This window comes from Cherax quadricarinatus, chromosome 87 (assembly GCF_038502225.1).
Source record: "Cherax quadricarinatus isolate ZL_2023a chromosome 87, ASM3850222v1, whole genome shotgun sequence".
Classification (NCBI taxonomy): domain Eukaryota; kingdom Metazoa; phylum Arthropoda; class Malacostraca; order Decapoda; family Parastacidae; genus Cherax; species Cherax quadricarinatus.
In genome coordinates this window covers 3,298,376-3,323,583 of record NC_091378.1, presented here as the reverse complement: position 1 = coordinate 3,323,583, position 25,208 = coordinate 3,298,376, and the positions used below count along the sequence as shown (strand labels likewise).

Genomic DNA, 25,208 nt, shown 5'->3' with positions numbered 1-25,208 from the left:
ATTTCCTCTGTTCATTAGTCACGTCTCAAGGCCCCTCTTACATTCTTTTGCTTTCCACTTTGAATTTTTATTCTCACGAAAAATAGAAGATTTACTGTTATGCAGATTACTGCATTAGTGTAAAAAATGGTATAAGTCATATTGGCGCACTTGCAAAAGAATGTTAGACTCACCAGTTGACGTGTATTGGACGCTTGGCATGATTTGTTTACTTTTGAACTTTGGTAAAAATCGAACATTTCCGCTATTTTGAGCTCAATTTCAAGGTACTTTTCATTGTAAATCATCTCAATTTCTGTGATATGCCTTCCATTCTATAAAATGAGACCAAGAAAACTAGAATACAACAATAAATACCATACGAAAATACAGTGCAAAGTTGCTGTTTTATGGCAAAAAAACGGTCAAAGCTTTTTTTTTCTCATTATGCACTGTGTGCTGCAGGATTTTTTTTATACCGTGCACACTGACCACATAGACCCATTCTTTCATAAGAAGGCCTACCAGCCTTTTCCCCGAGAGATTTGACGGCGCTAGAATATATGCGTACTAGTACGTCAAAAACCCCTGCACGTAAGACGTACTAGTACGGCCGAAACCCTCAAAGGGTTAATGAAGGGTAGGGATGTGGGGGCCAAGTGTTAACATTGTAGCATATAAGTGAACAGTATTTAGATAAAGGTAAGGAAGTTTTTGTTGTATTTATGGATTTAGAAAGGGCATAGGATAGGGTGGATAGGGGAGCAATGTGGTAGATGTTGCAAGTGTATGGAATAGGTGATAGGGTTACTTAAAGCAATTAAGAGTTTCTGAGGCTCATGTTAGTGTATAGGAGGGTGAAAGGGTGATTATTTTCCAGTAAAAGTAAGCCTTAGATAGGAATGCATAATGTCACCATGGTTGTTTAACATTCATAGATGGAGTTGTAAAAGAAGTGAATGCTAGGATGTTAGGGAGAAGTGTGGAATTAATTGATAAAAAATCTAATACAGAATATGAGTTGTTGCAATTGCATTTTTGCTGATGACAAAGTGCTTTTGGGAGAGAGTAAAGAGAAATTGCAAAGATTGGTGGATGAATTTGGGAGGGTATGTAAAAGAAGGAAATTAAAAGTTATTTTGTTTTTATTATCACACTGGCCGATTCTCACCAAAGCAGGGTGGCCCGAAAAAGAAAAACTTTCACCATCATTCATTCCATCACTGTCTTGCCAGAAGGGTGCTTTACACTACAGTTTTTAAACTGCAACATTAACACCCCTCCTTCAGAGTGCAGGCACTGTACTTCCCATCTCCAGGACTCAAGTCCGGCCTGCCGGTTTCCCTGAACCCCTTCATAAATGTTACTTTGCTCACACTCCAACAGCATGTCAAGTATTAAAAACCATTCGTCTCCATTCACTCCTATCAAACACGCTCACGCACGCCTGCTGGAAGTCCAAGCCCCTCGCACACAAAACCTCCTTTACCCCCTCCCTCCAACCTTTCCTAGGGCGAAATTAAAAGTGAACTCAGGAAAGAGCAAGGTGATGAGAGCAAAAAATAATGTAATGAAAGATGGGAGAACAGATTGGAGGGATGGAGTATGAAAGGAAATACATGTGTTCTGATATTTGGGAGTGGACTTGTTGGCAGACAGATCTGTGAAAGACGAGGTGAACCACAGAATTGACGAGGTGAAAAAGTTGGGTGGTGCATTGAGGCATCTGTGGAGACAAAGAACATTATCCATGGAGGCAAAATGAGAAATGAACACGAGTATAGTGGTACCAACACTTACATGGATGTGAAGTGTGGGTTGCAAATGTTGCAGTAAGGAGGAGGCTGGAGGCAGTGAAGACGTGTCTGAGGGCAATGTGTGGTGTGAATATTATGTGGAGAACTCATAGTTTGGAGACCAGGAGGTGCAGGGTTACTAAACATATTATCCAGAGGGATGAGTGGTTGTTGAGATGGTTTGGACATTTAGAGGATGGAGCAAAATAGGATGACTTGTAGGGTGTATAAATCTATAGTAGAGTGAAGGTGGGGTAGGGGTTGTTGTAGGAAGGGTTGGAGGGAGAGAGTAAAGGAGATTTTGTATGCAAGAGACTGTGACATCCACCAGGAGTGTGAGTGTGTTAGAATTGTGGAGGCAAGTAGTTATGATTTGGTGTTGTTGGATGGTGAACGAGGAAATAATATATGAGGGGATTCAGGGAAACTGGTTAACTGGACTAGAGTCCTGGAGGTGGGAAGTAAAGCCTGCACTCTGAAAAATGGGTAGGAATATTGCAGCTTTGAGTGACTTCTAAATTGTAATATTGACACACATCTAACAAAACAGTGATGGCAAAAGTGTTTCTTCATTTTTGGGTCACCCTACCTTGGTGAGAGACGGCTAGTGTTAAAAAAATAAAATGAATGATTTAAGGTCAAAAAAATATAGTTCTCTTAATACATTAATCTGCAGTTGCAAATAATGTTTGATAAATAGTATATGTAACTGCCCTTTATGCCCTTTTTTTCTGTATGAAAATTTCTGAATAATGAGCAACTTATAAGTTAGAGCACCAAGAATGTAATTCATTCATTAGTTGGGGATTCCCTGTACTGTAAAGAAATGGTCACATGTTAATGCTACACATTTATTTTAATGATTTCTGTATTATGTATCCTCTACATTAATTTTAGAATATTAACTTAAAATGTATGTTGGAGCTCCAGTTACAGGAGGGCTCTGCTTTACAGAGATTCGCTAATACAGACATTTCACATTATACCCAAAAATTTGTTTATACGGATCCTGATTCACTTACGGCATCTGTGCAATACTCTTGTTTGTTTACGTTCTTTGTGAGCTCCGCATCTCTAGATTATGTCTGGAATCTTTCCAAAGTTTAAGTGTTTTAAAGTTATAGTGAATTTTATATATGTACTCTGATATATACTCTGATAATTGTGCTTATGTGTACTTGTACCTAAATAAACTTACATGCTGTGCTGGCATGCAGGTACATTACAATCACTAAGAGTATCTCATAGCGTCGAAGACGCAGTAATAATAATAATTGCTAGGAGCAAGGGACTAGCAACCCCTTCTCCTGTATAAATTACTAAATGTAAAAAGACAAACTTTTGTTACTTTTACAGGTCACCCTGCCTCTGTGGGAGACTGCCGATGCATTAAAAAAAATTATAATAATAATCGCTCTGGGGCACTTATTATAGAGACTTTTGTTAATCCATTTGTGACTGTTTTCAAAATTACACTAGAAACATAGTACATATCACATAAATAAAATACATACAGTGGAACCTTGGTTTTTGTATGCCCTAGTCTGTATGTAAAACTATAGTTATTCTCTATAAAATGTATTTTTCTTTTTTTAATATTTTTGGGTGTCTGGAACAGATTAATTGGATTTACATTATTTCTTCTGCGAAATATTAACAAAAAATACATTTTATAGAGATTAACTAGTTTTACATACAGAGTAGGGCATATGAAAACTGAGGTTCCACTGTATATAATCATAGTAAAAGAAATTAACATAATTGTGAGGTGTAGTAGCCAGGTGGGCTACCACACCTGACTTCCTACAATGAGTACTACTCACCTGTCACCCTACATTAAGACTGCAAATATTTTAAGGTAAGTAATGAGTGTACTGGATATGTACTTTAAATTTTATTAGTTTTTTATGCCTAGTTCTATTGCTAACTTAATATACGATAGTGTAAACATATCACGCATTTACAGTGGAACCTCAAAAATGGAACGTATCGCATATCGAACGTTTCGAAAATAGGACCATTTTTTCGAAACGTTCGATATGTGATACGTTCCATTTTTGAGGTTCCACTGTAAATGCGTGATATGTTTACACTATCGTATATTAAGTTAGCAATATAACTAGGCATAAAAAACTAATAAAATTTAAAGTACATATCCAGTATTGAACGCGCCCCTGTTTTCGGACCGCTGGGTACGGGACCTGTCTGCCGCCCGCTCTCTCCACGTCCCCGCGCAGGCGCCGTGAGCGGTCTAGCTTTATGCTTGAGTGAATACTAACCTGCGCTCTCATTCACGCATTTTACGATTACTTCGTTGTGTTTAGTGCTTGTGGGACTGTGAAATAAGCTGCCATGGGCCCAAAGAAACTTGCTAGTGGTACCCCTGGGTAAAGAAAGTGAGAAACACCATAGATGTGAAGAAGGAAATAATACAGAAGTATGAGATTGGAGTGAGACTTGATGAGCTTGCCAGGATGTATGGGAAAAACAAGTTGACCATCAGTTTTATCCTGTCAAAGAAAGAACAAATCAAGGAAGCTGATGTTGCGAAAGGTGTTAATATAGGGAGTGGATGAGGTGCCTTCTTCAAAGATTAAGGAGATTTGTGCCAAGTGGAATGATGTCCAAATGTTTGTGCAGAAGTACCACCCTGAGCAAGGTGAAACAAGCCATCTTTGTAACAAGTTCAGTGACAGAACCATGTCCCATTTTAGGGAAATGTTAGAGGCATAACTGTGGACAGTTATTTTGTGAGACAGGGGTCCAGTGACTCAAGCTGGTCCTAGTGGCATTAAAAGACAGAGAAGGGAAGTAACCCCAGAGAGGGCTTTACCTGAAGTCCTCATGGAGGTGGATTCTCCTTCCAAACACTAACCCCAACTCCCTCTCTCCTCCTCCCTATCTTCCAGATGCCATCACCAATCTTCAATAAAGGTAAGTAAAAATGTTATTTTATATGTATTACTATACATAATTAAAAGCTATAGTATTTGTTGTATGTAAAACTGTAATTAATCTCTATAAAATGTATTTTTTGTGTGAATATTTTTGGGTTTCTGGAATGGATTAATTGTACTTCCATTATTTCTTATGGGAAATATTGCTTCGAATTTCAGACTTTTCGAATTTAGAACTAGCTCCTGGAACGGATTAAGTTCGATTTTTGAGGTTCCACTGTATATGCATTTAAAAGTGAAAAAAAGGGTAATTCATTTTAAGGTGGTAGTCTGGAACCTAACCTGCCATATAAGCAGAGCCCTCCTGTATTCAGTTTATCTAGTACAGTAGCTGTAAGTTTCTTGCATGTATGATGTTTACAAGATCTAGGGACCATATCACATAAATGCCTAAGTCATACTACATGTCTCTTCCAGAATCCACAAGATATGGGCAAGGAGGATTCTCTCAAATTCAAACAAGAAATTTGATGTAAATTACAGTACTTTTTTTTTTTCAGGTGTTTGATTCCAGCTTAAACTTTACTTGCATTCTACTCACTGACTGTCAGTTGGTACGGCCATCAGGAATCTTCATCACTCCTGATGATGATCTCTTGGTTATCAATTATTGGGAACACACTGTCGCAAAGTTTAGCCTCACTTCCAAGATATCCTACAGGTACCTAAGAGGCATATCCTGAAACCATGTTACTAATTCCATTTGATTTTGCTCAAGCATCAGACTTATACATTTTTTTGTGAATGTGCCTACTAAGTGCTGTTCAAAATAATTTCATGTTATAATCTGTGAATTTAGGTATAAAAACAAACTATAACCCAACCCCTTTTTAGGTAATGCAATAGATTTTCCCTCATTACACAGCATAGAACAGTAAATTTTAGCAAGTAAAAAATTTTCTCCCACTAAGAAACCTTGTCATTAACTCTTACAAATAATTGTTTAACCTAGGTACATAAACCCTGACATGCAAAACTGTGACAAGATGGGTAATTCTTCTATTGTATTGATGCAAGTCATTGGGTGTATACTCTCCTGGCTGTTATGGAAATATGACATATCCTCTTTAGGTTGTATATCTATATAATGTACATGGAATTTGCTAAAGATTTTTTTTTTTTCATGAACAGACAAACATACTCTTGTCTGACTTTATTCATTTATTTTTGTTCAACCTAGACTTTAGGAATTGTTTTCATCCAGAGATTGTTCATGATGAGGGATTGCATTATTTATGGAAGGCTTTTGGTTATTTACCATTGAGAACTATGTAGTTTGATATTGCCAGAGTTTGTTTTTTATGGTTTTTATAATCTTGATCTGCAGGATTCTCACTTAATACAAGTAAATTTATTTTTCCCTCCTTCTTTCAACAAACCGGCCATATCCCACCGAGGCGGGGTGGCCCAAAAAGAAAAACGAAAGTTTCTCTCTTGAAATTTAGTAATTTATACAGAAGGGGTTACTAGCCCCTTGCTCCCGGCATTTTAGTCGCCTCTTACAACACGCATGGCTTACGGAGGAAGAATTCTGCTCCACTTCCCCATGGAGATAAGAGGAAATAAACACTAACAAGAACTAGAAAGAAAATAGCAGAAAACCCAGAGGGGTGTGTGTAGTATATATATACTTGTACATGTATGATTTATGAAGGATGAGGTTAATCATAGAATTGATGAGGGAAAAAAGGTGAGTGGTGCGTTGAGGTATATGTGGAGTCGAAAAACGTTATCTATGGAGGCAAAGAAGGGAACGTATGAAAGTATAGTAGTACCAACACTCTTACATGGATGTGAAGCTTGGGTGGTAAATGAAGCAGCGAGGAGACGGTTGGAGGCAGTGGAGATGTCCTGTCTAAGGGCAATGTGTGGTGTAAATATTATGCAGAAAATTCAGAGTGTGGAAGTTAGGAGAAGGTGTGGAGTTAATAAAAGCATTAGTCAGAGGGCAGAAGAGGGGTTGTTGAGGTGGTTTGGTCATTTAGAGAGAATGGATCAAAGTAGAATGACATGGAAAGCATATAAATCTATAGGGGAAGGAAGGAGGGGTAGGGGTCGTCCTCGAAAGGGTTGGAAAGAGGGGATAAAGGAGGTTTTGTGGGCGAAGGGCTTGGACTTCCAGCAAGCGTGCATGAGCGTGTTAGACAGGAGTGAATGGAGACGAATGATACTTGGGACCTGACGATCTGTTGGAGTGTGAGCAGGGTAATATTTAGTGAAGGGATTCAGGGAAACCGGTTATTTTCATATAGTCGGACTTGAGTCCTGGAAATGGGAAGTACAATGCCTGCACTTTAAAGGAGGGGTTTGGGATATTGGCAGTTTGGAGGGATATGTTGTGTATCTTTATATGTGTATGCTTCTAAACTGTTGTATTCTGAGCACCTCTGCAAAAACAGTGATAATGTGTGAGTGTGGTGAAAGTGTTGAATGATGATGAAAGTATTTTCTTTTTGGGGATTTTCTTTCTTTTTTGGGTCACCCTGCCTCGGTGGGAGACGGCCGACTTGTTGAAAAAAAAAAAATGTGTAGGGTGACCTAAGTGTAAGTAGAAGCAGCAAGACGTACCTGAAAGCTTGCATGTTTGAGACAGAAAAAAGGACACCAGCAATCCTACCATCATGTAAAACAATTACAGGCTTTTGTTTTACACTCACTTGGCAGGACGGTAGTACCTTCCTGGGCAGTTGCTCTCTACCAGCCTACTACCTAGGATTTCTCCCTCTTATCATGAGAAATTCCTAAGGTCCATGTCTGCCCTTGATTTCTTCCTTTGTTGAAAACTCTGTATCACTTTTGACTCAAACTTGCTCTTTCTTTTCCCAGCCCATTCTTGTGTCAAAAGATATAAACATTCAAATTTTATTTTTATTTTTTTTTTGATTGTGCCAGACATTTGGCCTGTTTTTTCCAATTTGAATCAAACTGCTTTTTTTCCAAAACACTTTGGTTCTGATATGATCATTGATACCTTTCATGTGAACCTTTCTTTTGATCATGACGACTCTCTTCCCTTCTCTTGACCTTGACTGTCTCCTCACCTCTCTTGACATTTTTTTTTAACCCTTAAACTGTGGCATACCCTTAAGTAAAAAATTCCAGTGTGAAAAAATATCTAGAATGGAAGTGTATTTTCTGAATCAAATAAGACTAAAATGAGTAGAATCCGAAAAAAAAATTAAGATTTTATATGTTGAAGCTGGTGAAAAAAAATGATCACTCATTGGCAACAGCCTGACAAGTTTCTTCACTAGGTGCCAGGTCAACCAGGCTGATGGATATGTGGGGCTGTGGGCCACCAATAGCAACAGCCTGGTTGACCAGGCAAGCACCAAATGAGCCTGTCTGGAATAGAAAAACTCAACTCATCGAAGGTATATACTTATATATAATTGTTTTATTATATTTTGGTTTCCCAATACTATGTAAAAGGAACACAGTTGTTTGAGTTTCAATGTTACGGTGGCCCATGGCCTGGTGGCAAAGCTCTCGCTTCATATGGTGAAGGGTCCAGGTTTGATTCCCGGCATAGGGTGGAAACATTGGGCATGTTTCCTTACACTGGTTGTCCATGTTCACCCATCAGTAAAAATGGGTATCTGGGTGTTAGTCGACTTGTGTGGGTTGTATCCTGGGACAAAATTGACCTAATTTGCCCGAAATGCTCTGTATAATGAGTGGCTTTCTATATACGCACGGGCTGGAGTTTTGAGACTATATGACCGCGGGTTCAATCCCAGCCAGGGGTATGGTATGTCATTGATATCAGCTAGGTCTGTATACCTTGTACATGTACTTGTAGAAATAGATTTTTTTTTTTTTTTTTTTTTCTCTCTCAACAAGTCGGCCGTCTCCCACCGAGGCAGGGTGACCCAAAAAAGAAAGAAAATTCCCCAAAAGAAAATGCTTTCATCATCATTCAACACTTTCACCACACTCGCACATTATCACTGTTTTTGCAGAGGTGCTCAGAATACAACATATCCCTCCAAACTGCCAATATCCCAAACCCCTCCTTTAAAGTGCAGGCATTGTACTTCCCATTTCCAGGACTCAAGTCCGACTATATGAAAATAACCGGTTTCCCTGAATCCCTTCACTAAATATTACCCTGCTCACACTCCAACAGATCGTCAGGTCCCAAGTACCATTCGTCTCCATTCACTCCTATCTAACACGCTCATGCACGCTTGCTGGAAGTCCAAGCCCCTTACCCACAAAACCTCCTTTACCCCCTCTCTCCAACCCTTTCGAGGACGACCCCTAACCCGCCTTCCTTCCCCTATAGATTTATATGCTTTCCATGTCATTCTACTTTGATCCATTCTCTCTAAATGACCAAACCACCTCAACAACCCCTCTTCTGCCCTCTGACTAATACTTTTATTAACTCCACACCTTCTCCTAATTTCCATACTCCGAATTTTCTGCATAATATTTACACCACACATTGCCCTTAAACAGGACATCTCCACTGCCTCCAACCGTCTCCTCGCTGCTGCATTTACCACCCAAGCTTCACACCCATATAAGAGTGTTGGTACTACTATACTTTCATACATTCCCTTCTTTGCCTCCATAGATAACGTTTTTTGACTCCACATATACCTCAACGCACCACTCACCTTTTTTCCCTCATCAATTCTATGATTAACCTCATCCTTCATAAATCCATCCACCGACATGTCAACTCCCAAGTATCTGAAAACATTCACTTCTTCCATACTCCTCCCTTAAACAGTCCAAACAGATCGACGTTCAAATTCGTAGTGCTACAAAAGTAGATCTACTTTTTTTACATATTTTCAAATATAACAAAAAAAAAAATGTAGATAAAATTTTTTTACACGTTTTCAAATGTAAAACAAAAAAGATCTACATTTTTTTACATACTTTCAGATGTTGAAAAAATGTATATATACGTTTGGACCGTTTACGGGTTAATATACCTTAAAACGTGGAAATAAGTCATTGTTTGACTTTACCGAGTTTTGTTGGTGAATTCCACTGTTAGTATCATAAATTTGGAATGAATAAGTCATCTTTGTGCCACTTGCACTGTTTGCTAGTAGGGAAGCTGGTAGTGGAATAACAGCTCCTGGTTTCATTGTTTATTTTTGCTAATTTGGCATACTAGTGTGTAGGACATAGTCAACACTTGTGTAACTAACATGATACACTGTGTACCCTCTTGGCCTTAGATTTTTTTCAAGTGCTTGAATAGATTGAAGAAAGCCCAGAGTTGTGCTAAGGTCAAAAATATTAGCAGGTGGCAGATATTAAAAATTGTCCATGCTAGTATATTGGACAGCACTCGCATACTAATATGTCAGATACCGTTTAAGGGTTAAAGGTTTGTGTTATGGCCTAGCCTAAATTTACTTATAATACTCTTTGTTTCATCATTTGTTAGTCACCAAGGAGACCTTTGCTTTTTCACTACTTTGTATTTAGCATTGGTTGTGATTCATCTATAAATGACTAGAAACCCATCTTTTGATGGATTTCTAGCCATTTCAATTTTCATGTCAGTAAGCTTTCTGACTGCATGCTCTAGTTTGATCTGCAACAGGATGCTATTCTTTTTCCAAATATTTTTACATTTAAATCATGGCACATTTATTATGAATTTTGTCATCAGTGCCCTGATTTGCTTGTCTGCCTGCCTCCTGAAAGGCCCACCTTTAATTTAGATTGTGTATGGCTTTTCATCCTTGTCCAATATATTGCATAAATTTTTAATTACTGTACTCTCCTTTTCTCCTTGCCCTTGCAATTAAACTTTTAATTTTTTTTCTCAACATAACGTGCAGTGCTAAATGAGTTACATAGATGTGTGTTCTGTGAAGTTTTCCTTACAAGTTTGTTCATAAATTCAGTTATCCAATATTTATCTGACTCCTCCACTTTCCATGCCCAGCTCGATTGTGGTCATTATTTATGATTGTCACTATTAATCAAAATGTGATATGGTCTCTGTAACACATTTACACCTTCCCCCTCCCTCTTCCCTTCTCATTCCTTCCACCAAATTAGTTTGTTCCCTTCATTTATAAATCTATTCATTGCACATAACACACCACTAATCAGTTTTTATTTAGCTGTTTACTTCATTAGTAATGCTTTATTTAAATTGATTAAAAATCTTCTTTAGCAGAATATACTGTACAATATTGACTTCAGGTTCTGTAACTATCTCTTTTTTTTTTTTTTTTTTTTAATGGATATGCATTGTTTTTGTTGCAAGAAGTTGTCATTCCTTAGTTGATGCTTCTTTAACATATTAAACTTCTAGCATACTAGATCAGTTTTTTTTAATTGCCAGGGAACTGGATATCTTCCCCATGTGATCTGAAGTATAGAACTGGCATCATTTGGATTAAAGTATCGGCTGAAGAGATAAGCAAATGATGAAACCTTGTATGTTATATATAGTCCAGAGACACCATTTTTTATATTAGTTTTTAAATACTGTACAGGTACAACATCGATTTTCTGGACCCTTTGGTTCCAAAGCATTTCAGGATTACCAAGTTTTCCTCCATTAGAGAGCGCCGTATTTCTTGGGGTTGGATAAGTGATGTACGGTTGGGGGTAAATAAACTGCTGCTGGAATTTCAAGTTCCTTCTCGTAAATTTGTATGGATTATAAGTTTCCAGACCATCAGTGTCCAGAAAATCAATGTTGTACCTGTATATCGTATGGGAATTTAAGAGGATAACTGGTTTTTTTTTAATAGAAATTTAGCAGATCTGATCTTTTTGTTCCATAGTTTGAGTTGTGGATGTTAATCCATGAAATAAAAATAAATATCAGTTAATGATAAAAAAAAATATTGTATGACTAATGAACATGATGACTGTTTATCATTGCCCATTTCCAACATGCTCCTATTTAAAATAAATATTCTTGAAATTAGATTGACAAAAAAAAAAATAGTCACATTTTCATTTCTGTTTGTCTGCATGCAGTGTTTTAATGTATACTATATGGTACAACAGACTGACTCACATTACCTCTCTGAAGGCAACTTGTCACAGCCAGCTGAACCGTCTTAAAACCCTTGCTCATCTTTCATGGGGAGCTGATCGTCGAACTCTCCTTCGCCTATATTCCACCCTCATTTTATCGAAACCTGATTATGGTGACCAGATCTATTCAGCAGCCTCTCCTGCTACTCTCTCTAGCCTTAACCCCATTCATCACCAAGGATTACGTTTATGCCTTGGTGCTTTTCGCTCTTCCCTTCCTTTATGCAGAAGCGAACGTTCCATCCTTATCCGATCGCTGTGATACCCATTGCCTTCGCTACTATGTACGCTCTCATGATCTCTGCAATCCTTCCATTTATAGAATGGTCACTGATATTAGTAGACATTCTTTATTTGTTCGCTGCCCGTTTACTCCGTCCCTTCTCTCTTCGCCTACATTCGCTCTTGTCTTCTCTTCAGTTACCACCTTTCTATGTTCATGTAGCATCTCACTTTTCCCTACCCCCCTGGGAAGTTCCAGCTGTTCCGAGTCTGTTCTCTCTCTCCCTTCTCATTCTCATGACATTGCAGTGTACACAGATGGCTCTAAGTCTTCTGACGGCGTAGGATTTGCAGCAGTGTTTCTGGACAGTGTCGTACGAGGGCATTTACTATCTTCGGTTAGTATTTTTACTGCTGAATTGTATGCCTTTCTTGCAGCGCTTATCCGTATTGCATTTATGCCTGTGTCATCATTTGTGGTTGTCTCAGACTCCCTTAGTGCTTTACAGGCTACACAGAAATTTGATGCACCTCACCCCTTAGTCCTCCGTATCCAACTTTGGCTACGCCGCATCTTTACCAAGCATAAAGATATTGTTTTTTGTTGGGTCCCTGGTCATGTTGACGTACAGGGCAATGTACAGGCAGACACTGCTGCGCGGTCAGCAGTACATGACCTACCAGTTTCATGTAGAGGTATTCCATTTACGGACTATTTTGCTGCAATAGCTACCCACCTTAACACCCGTTGCCAACAATGTTGGTCTACTATACTCGGTAACAAACTTCAATCTGTTAAACCGAGTATAGGTTACTGGCCGTCTTCTTGTCACCAGTGTCGAGGTTGGGAGACTACTCTCTCCCGTCTTCGCATTGGCCATACTCGTCTTATTCATGGATATCTCGTGGAGATGCGTCCTGCTCCTCTCTGTGAGACTTGTCAGGCCCCATTATCAGTCAGCCACATTCTGTTGGACTGCCCACTTTCTCAACGAGCACGCAGAATTTACCTCCGTCGTCGTCTTCGCTCCGCTGCTCTCTTTTTACCTTCCCTTCTCGCTGATGGACCCACCTTTCATCCGGACTCTCTCACTGACTTTTTGACAACAACTGACTGACTTAAGAAACTCTGATGCCTTCAGCCCTTTCTACCGCAATCTCTTGCTACCCTCTACCCCCGCACTATCCCCTGCCCCGCTGTTTTCTGTAACCTACTGATCATCCCTCCCCCCCCCCTTCTGCCGCCCAATACCCTCGCTTCCTTCCCTACCCTGCAGCGCTGTATAGCCCTTGTGGCTTAGTGCTACTTTTTGATTATAATAATAATAATAACAACAGACTGACTTGTATCCCTGCTTGCTTACCTTGAACATTTACAGTAAACTCTTTGCTTAACCAATTATTATTATTATTATAATCAAAAAGAAGCGCTAAGCCACAAGGACTATACAGCGCTGCAGGGCAGGAAGGAAGCGAGGGCATCAGGTGGCAAAAGGGAGATGGATGAGTAATAGGTTACGGATAACAGCGGGGTAGTGGATGGTGAAAGGGTAAAGGGCAGCAAGAGACTGAACTAGAAAGGGCTGAGGGGAGTGCGAAAAGTATCATCAGAGTTTGTGGAGTAAATCAGTCGTTGTCAAGAAGTCGGTGAGAGAGTCAGGATTAAAGGAGGGTCCATCAGCAAGAAGGGAAGGTAAAGAGAGAGTAGTAGAACGAAGACGACGTTGGAGGTAAATTCTGCGTGCTCGTTGATAGAGAGGGCAGTCTAACAGAATGTGGCTAATCGATACTGGAACTTGACACTGCTCAGAGAGGAACAGGGTGCCTCTCCATGAGATACCCATGAGTAAGACGAGTGTGGCCAATGCGAAGGCGGGAGAGAGTGGTCTCCCAACCTCGGCACTGATGACAAGAAGACGGCCAGTAACCTATGCTCGGTTTAATAGAATGAAGTTTGTTACCGAGCAGAGTTGACCAACGTTGTTGCCAACGGGTGCGAAGGTGGGTAGCTATTGCAGCCAAATAGTCCAGAAATGGAACACCTCGATAGGAAATTGGTAGGTCATGTACTGCTGACCGCGCAGCAGTGTCTGCCTGTTCATTGCCCTGTACGTCGACATGACCAGGGACCCAACAAAAAACAATATCTTTATGCTTGGTAGAGATGTTGTGAAGCCAAAGCTGTATACGGAGAACTAGGGGGCGAGGTGTATCAAATTTTCGTATAGCCTGTAGAGCGCTAAGGGAGTCTGAGACAACCACAAATGATGGCACAGGCATAGATGCAATACGGATAAGTGCTGCAAGAATGGCATACAATTCAGCAGTAAAAATGCTAGCCAAAGATAGTAAATGTCCTCGCACGACGCTGTCCTGAAACACTGCTGCGAATCCGACGCTGTCAGAAGACTTAGAGCCATCTGTGTACACTGCGATGACATGAGAATGAGAGTGGAAGTGGACAAGAAAAAGAGAGCGGGAAGCTACTGCAGGCAGTTGGGCTTTCGAGCAAGGGAGTAAGAAATAACAGACTCAAACAGCTGGAACTTCCCATGGGGGTAGGGAAAAGTGAGATGCTACATGAACATAGAAAGGTGGTAACTGAAGGGAAGACAAGAGCGAATGTAGGCGAAGAGAGAAGGGACGGAGCAAACAGGGACGGCGAACAAATAAAGAATGTCTACTAATATCAGTGACCATTCTATAAATGTAAGGATTGTGGAAACCATGAGAGCATACATAGTAACGAAGGCAATGGGCATCCTGGCGATCGGACAAGGATGGAACATTCGCTTCTGTATAGAGCCTCTCAACAGGGAAAGAGCGAAAAGCACCAAGGCATAAACGTAATCCTTGGTGATGGATGGGGGTTAAGGCTGGAGAGAGTAGCAGGAGAGGCCGCTGAATAGATCTGGTCACCATAATTGAGTTTCGACAAAATGAGGGCGAAGGAGTTCGATGATCAGCTCCCCATGAAAGATGAGCAAGGGTTTTAAGAAGGTTCAGCCGGCTGTGACAAGTTGCCTTCAGAGAGGTAATGCGAGGTTTCCAAGATAACCTATGGTCAAAGAGAAGGCCTAGAAACCTGACTATCATATTCAGGGATACGGGAGCCATAGAGGTGCAAAGGATGATCGGAGATGACAAAGTGTCTAGTGAAAGTAATTTGATGAGTTTTGGTACTGGAAAATTTAAACCAGTGTGTGTTGGCTCAATTGGAAACATCGTCAACCGCATGCTGGAGAGAAACTGTAATGAGGTGACAGTCAGCGCCTGCACAAGCAATAGCAAAGCCATCAACATAGAGGGATGACCAAATACTGGATGGAAGACTCGAGGTCAGATCATTTATAGCAAGGAGAAAAAGTGTTGTGCTCAGGACACATCCCTGGGGGACACCTTCACCTTGGACAAAGTCCGAGGAGAGCACATTATTAACCCGAACACCTCTTCAAGGGGGGCTCCTTGGCGTGGTGAAGAGGCTCTTGGTCTGAGGAATTAGCCCTGTCGGTCTTCTTCCTCAGACCGAACCTAATTACCCCCCATTCTCCCCTCCCCTATCCCATCCTCCCCATCCTCCCCTTTTTCCATTCCTCCTCCTCCTCCTCACCCCTCCCTTTTGCCCTTCCTCTTTTTAGCCTTCGTGATTTCTCCCACAGGCGTGCTAGTTCCTAGGTAGGGGAAAGGACACCGGGGTCGATCCCATTCCGTTGAGGTTTCTTGGCGGTGGCGTAGTTTGCCGTGGAATCTGGATTGCCTAGGGATGTCCCGATCCCTCTCCGGTATCCCGGAGTAGCTTTGGGTGTCTTTTGGGCGACGGGTGTATCTCTGGAAGCCACCTTTCGGATTCCGGGGGTGGTGGCTGAAGGAGGTATGCTTTGTGGCGGATATCCGGCCGCCCTCTCTTTTGTCCACCGAGGTAGCTCGGCAGATGTGAGGTTGCTATCCCGGATTGCTGGTTTACTGGCATGAAGGGTAGGGTATGGCACGGGTTCCATGCTGCATCTGCGCTACTAGCGGTGTCGAGTCCTCTTGGGCACGGAGGGAGATTTCCGGCCCTTTCATTCCTCCTGGGAACTATTCCTCCCCGCTCCCCCCTTTTTTTATTCTTTTTTTTGTTTTTATTTTCTTTTCTTCTTTCTTTTTTTTCTTAAAAACAAAAAGCAAAGGAGTAACCTAACCATGGCAGCCCTAGTCCATGAAACCACTACCCCCGGGCCCCTTCTTGATACCGCACCCCATTCTGACCCTGCCTTGTGTTTAGACCACTCTTCGGACACTCCTGATGCCCCTGTACCTCTTGCTGGTGCTGTTTCCTCACCCGCTTCAGGTACCGGGGCTTCGACTGACTCCTTCGATTTGTCTGAACTCCGCTCTCCTTTGACTATGCTTCCGGCTTCTCCCTCTACGGTACGGCAATTTTCGAATCGCCCACCCATTTCATGCCGGACCAACTCCGGTCCTACTCCTAAACGCCAACGTCAATCTCCTGATGATGCTCCGTCGTTACCTTCCCATTCTACTCGGAAACGACCGACACGTCAAGCACTCCCTCTCCACGCTCAGTTTCGGACCACACAATGGACTAAATTCTTTACTTTAAGACCAACTTCTTCTTCTGCCTACCTTTCTGACCATAGTATTGCCAAAGCGCTCCTGCGTCATGTTGGCAGAGATATTTCATTTCACGCTCTCAAGAGCGGTACGCGCATCGTCACTGTCCAGAATGCTACCCAAGCTCATGATCTTTCTCTCCTTTCGAATATCGATACTACTCCTATCACTATTGAAAAACATCTTTCTCTCAATTCTTGTAGTGGTACTGTCATTCTGCCCCATACCATAGTCCAACAGAATTTCCAGTCATGTGGCAATGACATTTTTGAACAGCTGGAACTCCAGGATCTCCCAATCCTCAAAGTAGACACTTATGTCCTTCCTGCCCGGGGGCGGAGACGTTACCCTTGCAATGTGGCTCGTTTAACTTTTGACAGCCGAGAACTCCCGTCCTCTGTATATGTCGCGGGACATCGGTTACAAGTTCGAAAGGTGATACCTACACCGCAACAATGTAGAAATTGCTGGCGTTTTGGTCACCCAGCGAAATATTGCAGATCTATGGCCGAATGCCCAGTCTGTGGTGCCGACAACCATTCTAATACATCTTGCAGTCAACCTCCATCTTGCCTTAATTGTAATGAAGCTCACCCTTCGTACTCCCGCCGTTGCCAGGTCTACTTAAATGAACGTGAAATCCGTTGCCTCAAAGAGGCAGAAGGTCTCCCTTATGCTATGGCAGTTACTCATCTCCGCCTCCAAGGGAGACTACCCCGTGTTTCTTATTCTCGTGTTTCCAAACATCCCCCCACTTCTGGGGTCCCATCTTCTGCAGCCTCCTCTGTTGTTACCCCTCCCATAGCCATTACGGCATCTAATCCTTTTGCTGTCCTTGGCTCTGACGTCCCGACTACAACTCAGTCTGTTCTCACATCTTCGCGTCCTTCCTCACAAGCCCCAGTATCGACAAGACCTCGTACGACACCTAATACCAATCGCCCCTCTACTCAGAAGTCCAAAAAATCCACATTGCTCAAATCTTCTTTGCCCCTTCCTTCCCTTCTTCCACCTCCACACGTTACCTTTCCAGTCTCTGTACCTAGTTCTTCCCCTCTCTCTGGCTCTATTACAAGTGTGGAGATTCACCCTCCTCCTCGTACTATGCCTTCCACCCCCGTCCCCTCCCAAGTTTCTCCCTCTTCTGTCACCTCCCAGGTTTCTACCTCTTCTGTCCCCCCCCACACTTCATCTCCAGTCCCTTACACTTTTCCCTCCCCCTCTACTTTGGTACAGTCCATTACTGTCCCAATCTTTACTCACCCTCCTCCTCCTATCTCCAATATGGTTTCCCATACATCTTTGAATTCAGAAACACTTGAAGCCATTTCAGAATATATTGCAGAGACTAAACCTTCAATGGACACTGATTCACTTCCTGTTCCTTCTCTTCCCTCTCCTCCATCTTCACAACCCCATTCTTCGCAACGCTCCGTTCCTTCGCTACTTGAACATCTTCCAATGCCACCACACGTTGACTTTTCTAACCCCTCTAGTCCGTAGGTGCCTTTACCTACAGATTCCTGATATTTTCTTCATCGCCAATCATGGCCTATTTACAGTGGAATATCCGCGGCCTCAGGGGTAATCGGGGTGAGCTTCAGATGTTGCTTTCCAGGTTTTCCCCTGTTGGTGCTTGCTTACAAGAACCAAAATTACACTCGGCTGTTTTCCAACCTATCTCAGGCTATAATTTATTGTATTCTTCGGATCCTTTCTCAGATGGGACCTTTAATGAAAGTGCCCTTCTTCTACGCAATGATATTCCGTACTGTCAACTATTTGTCCATACCTCGCTGCATTACACTGCAGCCCGTATCCACTTGAATAAGTGGTTTACAATATGTTCTTTATATCTCTCTCCTTCTCGAGCATTTTCTATCCCAGACTTTGCCTTTCTTGTTTCATCCTTACCACCACCACTTCTGTTACTTGGTGATTTTAATGCCCACCATTTCCTCTGGGGGGGGTCTCATTGTGACTCACGTGGCATTCAGTTGGAGGCTTTTCTTGCCTCTCACCCCCTCCATGTTTTAAATACGGGTACTCCCACCCATTTTGATCCTCGTACTCATACTCTCTCTTGCATCGATCTATCAGTCTGCTCTTCCTCCACAGCACTAGACTTCACCTGGTCTGTTCTACCAGACTTACATGACAGCGATCATTTTCCGATCATTCTTACTTCTCCTTCCTATTCACCACCTTCCCGTAGCCCTCGCTGGCAATTTGATCGGGCAAATTGGGATCTTTACTCACACCTCACTGCTTTTAGTGAGGTTCCTTCTTCATCCTCCATTGATGAGCTCCTACACATCTTCTCGACATCAGTTTATACCGCAGCTTCTCATTCTATACCCCACACCTCAGGCAGGCATTCTCAGAAGTGCGTGCCTTGGTGGTCTCCTGCTTGTGCTCGTGCAGTACGTTTGAAACGTGCTGCATGGGGCAGGTACCGGTACAATAGAACCGCTGAGAGACTTGTTGATTTTAAGCAGAAGCGTGCGATCGCTCGCCGTGTCATCCGTGAAGCTAAACGCACTTGTTGGCGAGACTATGTTTCCACCATCACCTCTGCTTCTTCTATGAGTGCAGTCTGGAAAAAAGTGAGGAAATTGAGTGGTAAATACTCTCCTGACCCGGCTCCTGTTCTACGGGTCACTGGTGTTGATATAGCAAACCCTCTCGACGTTGCCATTGAACTTGGCACACATCTGGTCCGTATTTCCCGAGGGCTCCATCTATGCCCCTCGTTTCTTTCCTCAAAGTCTGCCAGAGAGTTAGTACCCTTGGACTTTTCTTCTCTCGGAGAAGAACAGTATAATGTGCCTTTTACACTTCAAGAACTGGAGGCAACGCTCTCAGCTTGCCGATCATCGGCAGCTGGGCCTGATGACATTCATATTTGTATGTTACAACATTTACATCGGTCAGCCCTTGTAGTCCTCTTACACCTCTTCAATCTTATTTGGGCACAAGGAGTTCTTCCCCAGCTGTGGAAATCTGCCATTGTTCTCCCTTTCCGCAAACCGGGTACTACAGGACATGATGCCTCCCACTATCGCCCCATCGCTCTTACAAGTGCAGTTTGCAAAGTGATGGAACGCCTCGTAAATCGACGTTTAATGTGGTATTTAGAGACTCACAACAGTCTCTCCGCTAGTCAATATGGCTTTCGTAAGGGTCGTTCTACCATAGACCCCTTACTACGCTTGGATACGTATGTTCGTAATGCCTTTGCGAATAATCACTCAGTTATTGCCATATTTTTTGACCTTGAGAAGGCATATGACACAACTTGGAGGTATAATATTTTGGCCCAGGCCCATTCCTTAGGCCTCCGAGGCAATCTACCATCCTTCCTTAAGAACTTTTTAACTGACAGACATTTCCGTGTTCGAGTCAATAATGTTCTTTCCCCGGACTTCGTCCAAGCTGAAGGTGTCCCTCAGGGATGTGTTCTAAGCACAACACTTTTTCTCCTTGCTATAAATGATTTGGCCTCTGTTCTTCCACCCAATATTTGGTCATCACTCTATGTTGATGACTTCGCTATTGCTTGTGCAGGCGCTGACTGTCACCTTATTGCAGTTTCTCTCCAGCATGCGGTCGACCGTGTTTCCACTTGGGCCACCACACATGGGTTTAAATTTTCAAGTACCAAAACTCGCCAAATTACTTTCACTAGACGCTCTGTTATCTCCGATCATCCTTTGTATCTCTATGGCTCCCGTATCCCCGAACGTGATACAGTCAGGTTTCTAGGCCTTCTCTTTGACCGTCGGTTAACCTGGAAACCTCACATTACCTCTCTGAAGGCAACTTGTCACAGCCGGCTAAACCTTCTTAAAACCCTTGCTCATCTTTCCTGGGGAGCTGATCGTCGAACTCTGCTTCGCCTACATTCAGCCCTCGTTTTATCGAAACTCGATTATGGTGACCAGATTTATTCCGCGGCCTCTCCTGCTACTCTCTCTAGCCTTAACTCTATCCATCACCAAGGCTTACGTTTGTGCCTTGGTGCTTTTCGATCTTCCCCTGTTGAGAGCCTCTATACAGAAGCAAATGTTCCATCCTTGTCTGATCGCCGTGATGCCCATTGCCTTCGTTACTATGTACGCTCTCACGATCTACACAATCCTTCCATTTATAGAATGGTCACCGATATTAGTAGACATTCTTTATTCGTTCGCCGCCCCTGTTTGCTCCGTCCCTTTTCTCTTCGCCTACTTTCACTCTTGTCTTCCCTTCAGTTACCACCTTTATATGTTCATGTAGCATCTCACTTTTCCCTACCCCCCTGGGAAGTTCCAGCTGTTCGGGTCTGTTCTTTCTCACTCCCTTGCTCGAAAGCTCAACTGCCTACGGTGGCTTCCCGCTCTCTTTTTCTTGATCACTTCCACTCTCATTCTCATGCCACCGCTGTGTACACAGATGGCTCTAAGTCTTCAGACGGCGTCGGATTCGCAGCAGTGTTTCCGGACAGCGTCGTACGAGGGCATTTACTATCTTCAGCTAGCATTTTTACTGCTGAACTGTATGCCATTCTTGCAGCACTTATTCGTATCGCATCTATGCCTGTGTCATCATTTGTAGTAGTCTCAGACTCCCTTAGTGCTCTACAGGCTATACGAAAATTTGATACATCTCATCCCCTAGTTCTCCGTATCCAACTTTGGCTACGCCGTATCTCTACCAAACATAAAGATATTGTTTTTTGTTGGGTCCCTGGTCATGTCGACGTACAGGGCAATGAACAGGCAGACACTGCTGCGCGGTCAGCAGTATATGACCTACCAATTTCCTATCGAGGTGTTCCATTTCTAGACTATTTTGCTGCAATAGCTACCCACCTTCGCACCCGTTGGCAACAACGTTGGTCAACTCTGCTCGGTAACAAACTTCATTCTATTAAACCGAGCATAGGTTACTGGCCGTCTTCTTGTCATCAGTGCCGAGGTTGGGAGACCACTCTCTCCCGCCTTCGCATTGGCCACACTCGTCTTACTCATGGGTATCTCATGGAGAGGCACCCTGTTCCTCTCTGTGAGCAGTGTCAAGTTCCAGTATCGATTAGCCACATTCTGTTAGACTGCCCTCTCTATCAACGAGCACGCAGAATTTACCTCCAACGTCGTCTTCGTTCTCCTACTCTCTCTTTACCTTCCCTTCTTGCTGATGGACCCTCCTTTAATCCTGACTCTCTCATTGACTTCTTGACAACGACTGATTTACTCCACAAACTCTGATGATACTTTTCACACTCCCCTCAGCCCTTTCTGGTTCAGTCTCTTGCTGCCCTTTACCCTTTCACCATCCACTGCCCCGCTGTTATCCGTAACCTGTTGCTCATCCATCTCCCTTTTGCCACCTGATGCCCTCGCTTCCTTCCTGCCCTGCAGCGCTGTATAGTCCTTGTGGCTTAGCGCTTCTTTTTGATTATAATAATAATAATTAACCCGAACACGGAAATGTCTGTCAGTTAAAAAGTTCTTAAGGATGGTAGATTGCCTTGGAGGCCTAAGGAGTGGGCTTGGGCCAAAATATTATACCTCTAAGTTATGTCATGTGCCTTCTCAAGGTCAAAAAATATGGCAATAACCGAGTGGTTATTCGCAAAGGCATTATGAACATACGTATCCAAGCGTAGTAAAGGGTCTATGGTAGAACGGCCCTTACGAAAGCCATATAGACTAGTGGAGAGACTGTTGTGCTTCTATAAATACCACATTAAACGTCTATTTACCAGACCCCTCAAGGAAGGTTCCTTGATGTTGGTGAGGGGCTCTTGATTTAGGGAATTGGATCTGTGCTCCAGTTCCCCGAATTAAGCCTGAATGCCTTCCACATCGCCCCCCCAGGTGCTGTATAATCCTCCGGGTTTAGCGCTTCCCCCTTGATTATAATAATATTTACCAGACGTTCCATCACTTTACAAACTGCACTGGTAAGAGCAATGGGACGATAGTGGGAGGCATCATGTCCCGTAGTACCCGGTTTGCGCAAAGGGAGATTATTATTATAATCAAAAAGAAGCGCTAAGCCACAAGGGCTATACAGCTGCGCAAAGGGAGAACAATGGCAGATTTCCACAGCTGGGGAAGAACTCCTTGTGACCAAATAAGATTGAAGAGGTGTAAGAGGACTGCAAGGGTTGACTGATTTAAATGTTGTACCATCTGAGTGTGTTGCCTCCAGTTCCTGAAGTGTAAAAGGCAAAACATCAGAGGCAGCAAGAAAGATTTTGCATGTGTGGGGGAGGGGGGTGTCAATTGTCTTTCACTGGTTTGAGCCCCCAACAAAAAATGCAAGACTTGATTTCAATCTCTTAATCACTTTTTTTTTTTTTTTTTTTTTGTGAAGAATGCAATAATTCAGCACCTCAACATTTATTTGAAATGTCTGTTGAATTTTTTTTTGTAACATATGCATGTTTAAGTTGGTGTGTTTAGTGAAGAGGAATTCACATTCAGCAGGCCTGTTCTTTTCCTTACACCCCTTCGAGGAAATTAAGTACATTGCCAGTGTGAAGGCACTTGATACTAGGACCTCTTCAAGGGGGGCTCCTTGGCGTGGTGAAGAGGCTCTTGGTCTGAGGAATTAGACCTGTCGGTCTTCTTCCTCAGACCGAACCTAATTACCCCCAAATCTCCCCTCCCCTATCCCATCCTCCCTTTTTTCCTTTCCTCCTCCTCCTCCCCACCCCTCCCTTTTGCCCTTCCTCTTTTTGGCCTTTGGGATTTCTCCCACAGGCGCACTAGTTCCTAGGTAGGGGAAAGGATACCGGGGACCATCCCATTCCGTTGAGGTTCTTGGCGGTGGTGTAGTTTGCAGTGGAATCTGGATTGCCTGGGGATGTCCCGATCCCTCTCCGGTATCCCGGAGTAGCTTTGGGTGTCTTTCGGGCGACAGGTGTATCTCTGGAAGCCACCTTTCGGATTCCAGGGGTGGTGGCCGAAGGAGGTATGCTTTGTGGCGGATATCCGGCCGCCCTCTCTTTTGTCCACTGAGGTAGCTCGGCAGATGTGAGGTTTCTATCCCGGATTGCTGGTTTACTGGCATGCAGGGTAGGGTATGGCACGGGTTCCATGCTGCATCTGCTCTACTAGCAGTGCTGAGGTCCTCTTGGGTGCGGAGGGAGATTTCCAGCCCTTTCATTCCTCCTGGGAACTATTCCTCCCTGCTCCCCCCTTTTTTTTTTCTTTTTTTTTCTTAAAAACAAAAAGCAAAGGAGTAACCTAACCATGGAGAACCCAATCCATGAACCCACTACCCCCGGGCCCCTTCTTGATACCGCACCCCATTCTGACCCTGCCTTGTTTTTAGACCACTCCTGATGCCCCTGTACCTCTTGCTGGTGCTGTTTCCTCACCCGCTTCAGGTACCGGGGCTTCGACTGACTCCTTCGATTTGTCTGAACTCCGCTCTCCTTTGACTATGCTTCCGGCTTCTCCCTCTAGGGTATGGCAATTTTCGAATCGGCCGCCCATTTCACGCCGGACCAACTCCGGTCCTACTCCTAAACGCCAACGTCAATCTCCTGATGATGCTCCTTTGTTACCTTCCCATTCTACTCGGAAAAGACCGACACGTCATGCACTCCCTCTCCACACTCAGTTTTGGACCACACAATGGACTAAATTCTTTACTTTAAGACCGACTTCTTCTTGTGCCTACCTTTCTGACCATAGTATTGGCAAAGCGCTCCTGCGTCATGTTGGTAGAGATATTTCATTTCATGCTCTCAAGAGCGGTACGCGCATTGTCACTGTCCAGAATGCTACCCAAGCTCATGATCTTTCTCTCCTTTCGCATATAGATACTACTCCTATCACTATTGAAAAACATCTCTCTCAATTCTTGTAGTGGTACTGTCATTCTGCCCCATACCAACAGAATTTCCAGTCATGTGGCAATGACATTCTTGAACAGCTGGAACTCCAGGATCTCCCAATCCTCAAAGTAGACACTTATGTCCTTCCTGCCCGTGGGCAGAGACGTTACCCTTGCAATGTAGCTCGTTTAACTTTTCACAGCCGAGAACTCCTGTCCTCTGTATATGTCGCGGGACATCGGTTACAAGTTTGAAAGGTGATACCTACACCGCAACAGTGTAGAAATTGCTGGCGTTTTGGTCACCCAGCAAAATATTGCAGATCTATGGCTGAATGCCCAGTCTGTGGTGCCGACGACCATTCTAATACATCTTGCAGTCGATCTCCATCTTGCCTTAATTGTAATGAAGCTCACCCTTCGTACTCCCGCCGTTGCCAGGTCTACTTAAATGAATGTGAAATCCGTTGCCTCAAAGAGGCAGAAGGTCTCCCTTATGCTATGGCAGTTACTCATCTCCGCCTCCAAGGGAGACTACCCCGTGTTTCTTATTCTCGTGTTTCAAAACATCCCCCCCACGTCTGGGGTCCCATCTTCTGCAGCCTCCTCTGTTGTTACCCCTCCCATAGCCACTCCGGCATCTAATCCTTTTGCTGTCCTTGGCTCTGACGTCCTGACTACAACTCAGTCTGTTCTCACATCTTCGCGTCCTTCACAAGCCCCAGTATCGACAAGACCTCGTACGACACCTAATACCAATTGCCCCTCTACTTCT

The 25,208-nt window shown here is 43.2% G+C and overlaps 1 protein-coding gene across 1 annotated transcript in view; it reads left to right on the top strand.

Moving 5' to 3' along the window:
- LOC128703775 (tripartite motif-containing protein 3) overlaps positions 1–11,651 on the top strand; it is a 40,349-nt gene extending 28,698 nt beyond the window's left edge. The window contains exons 4-5 of the mRNA XM_053798588.2: positions 5,233–5,393; positions 11,058–11,651. Of these exons, the coding sequence (XP_053654563.2) occupies positions 5,233–5,393; positions 11,058–11,082 (186 nt within the window). The 3' untranslated portion in view covers positions 11,083–11,651. The remainder of the gene's footprint in view (positions 1–5,232; positions 5,394–11,057) is intronic.
- Positions 11,652–25,208: the final 13,557 nt, after the last annotated feature.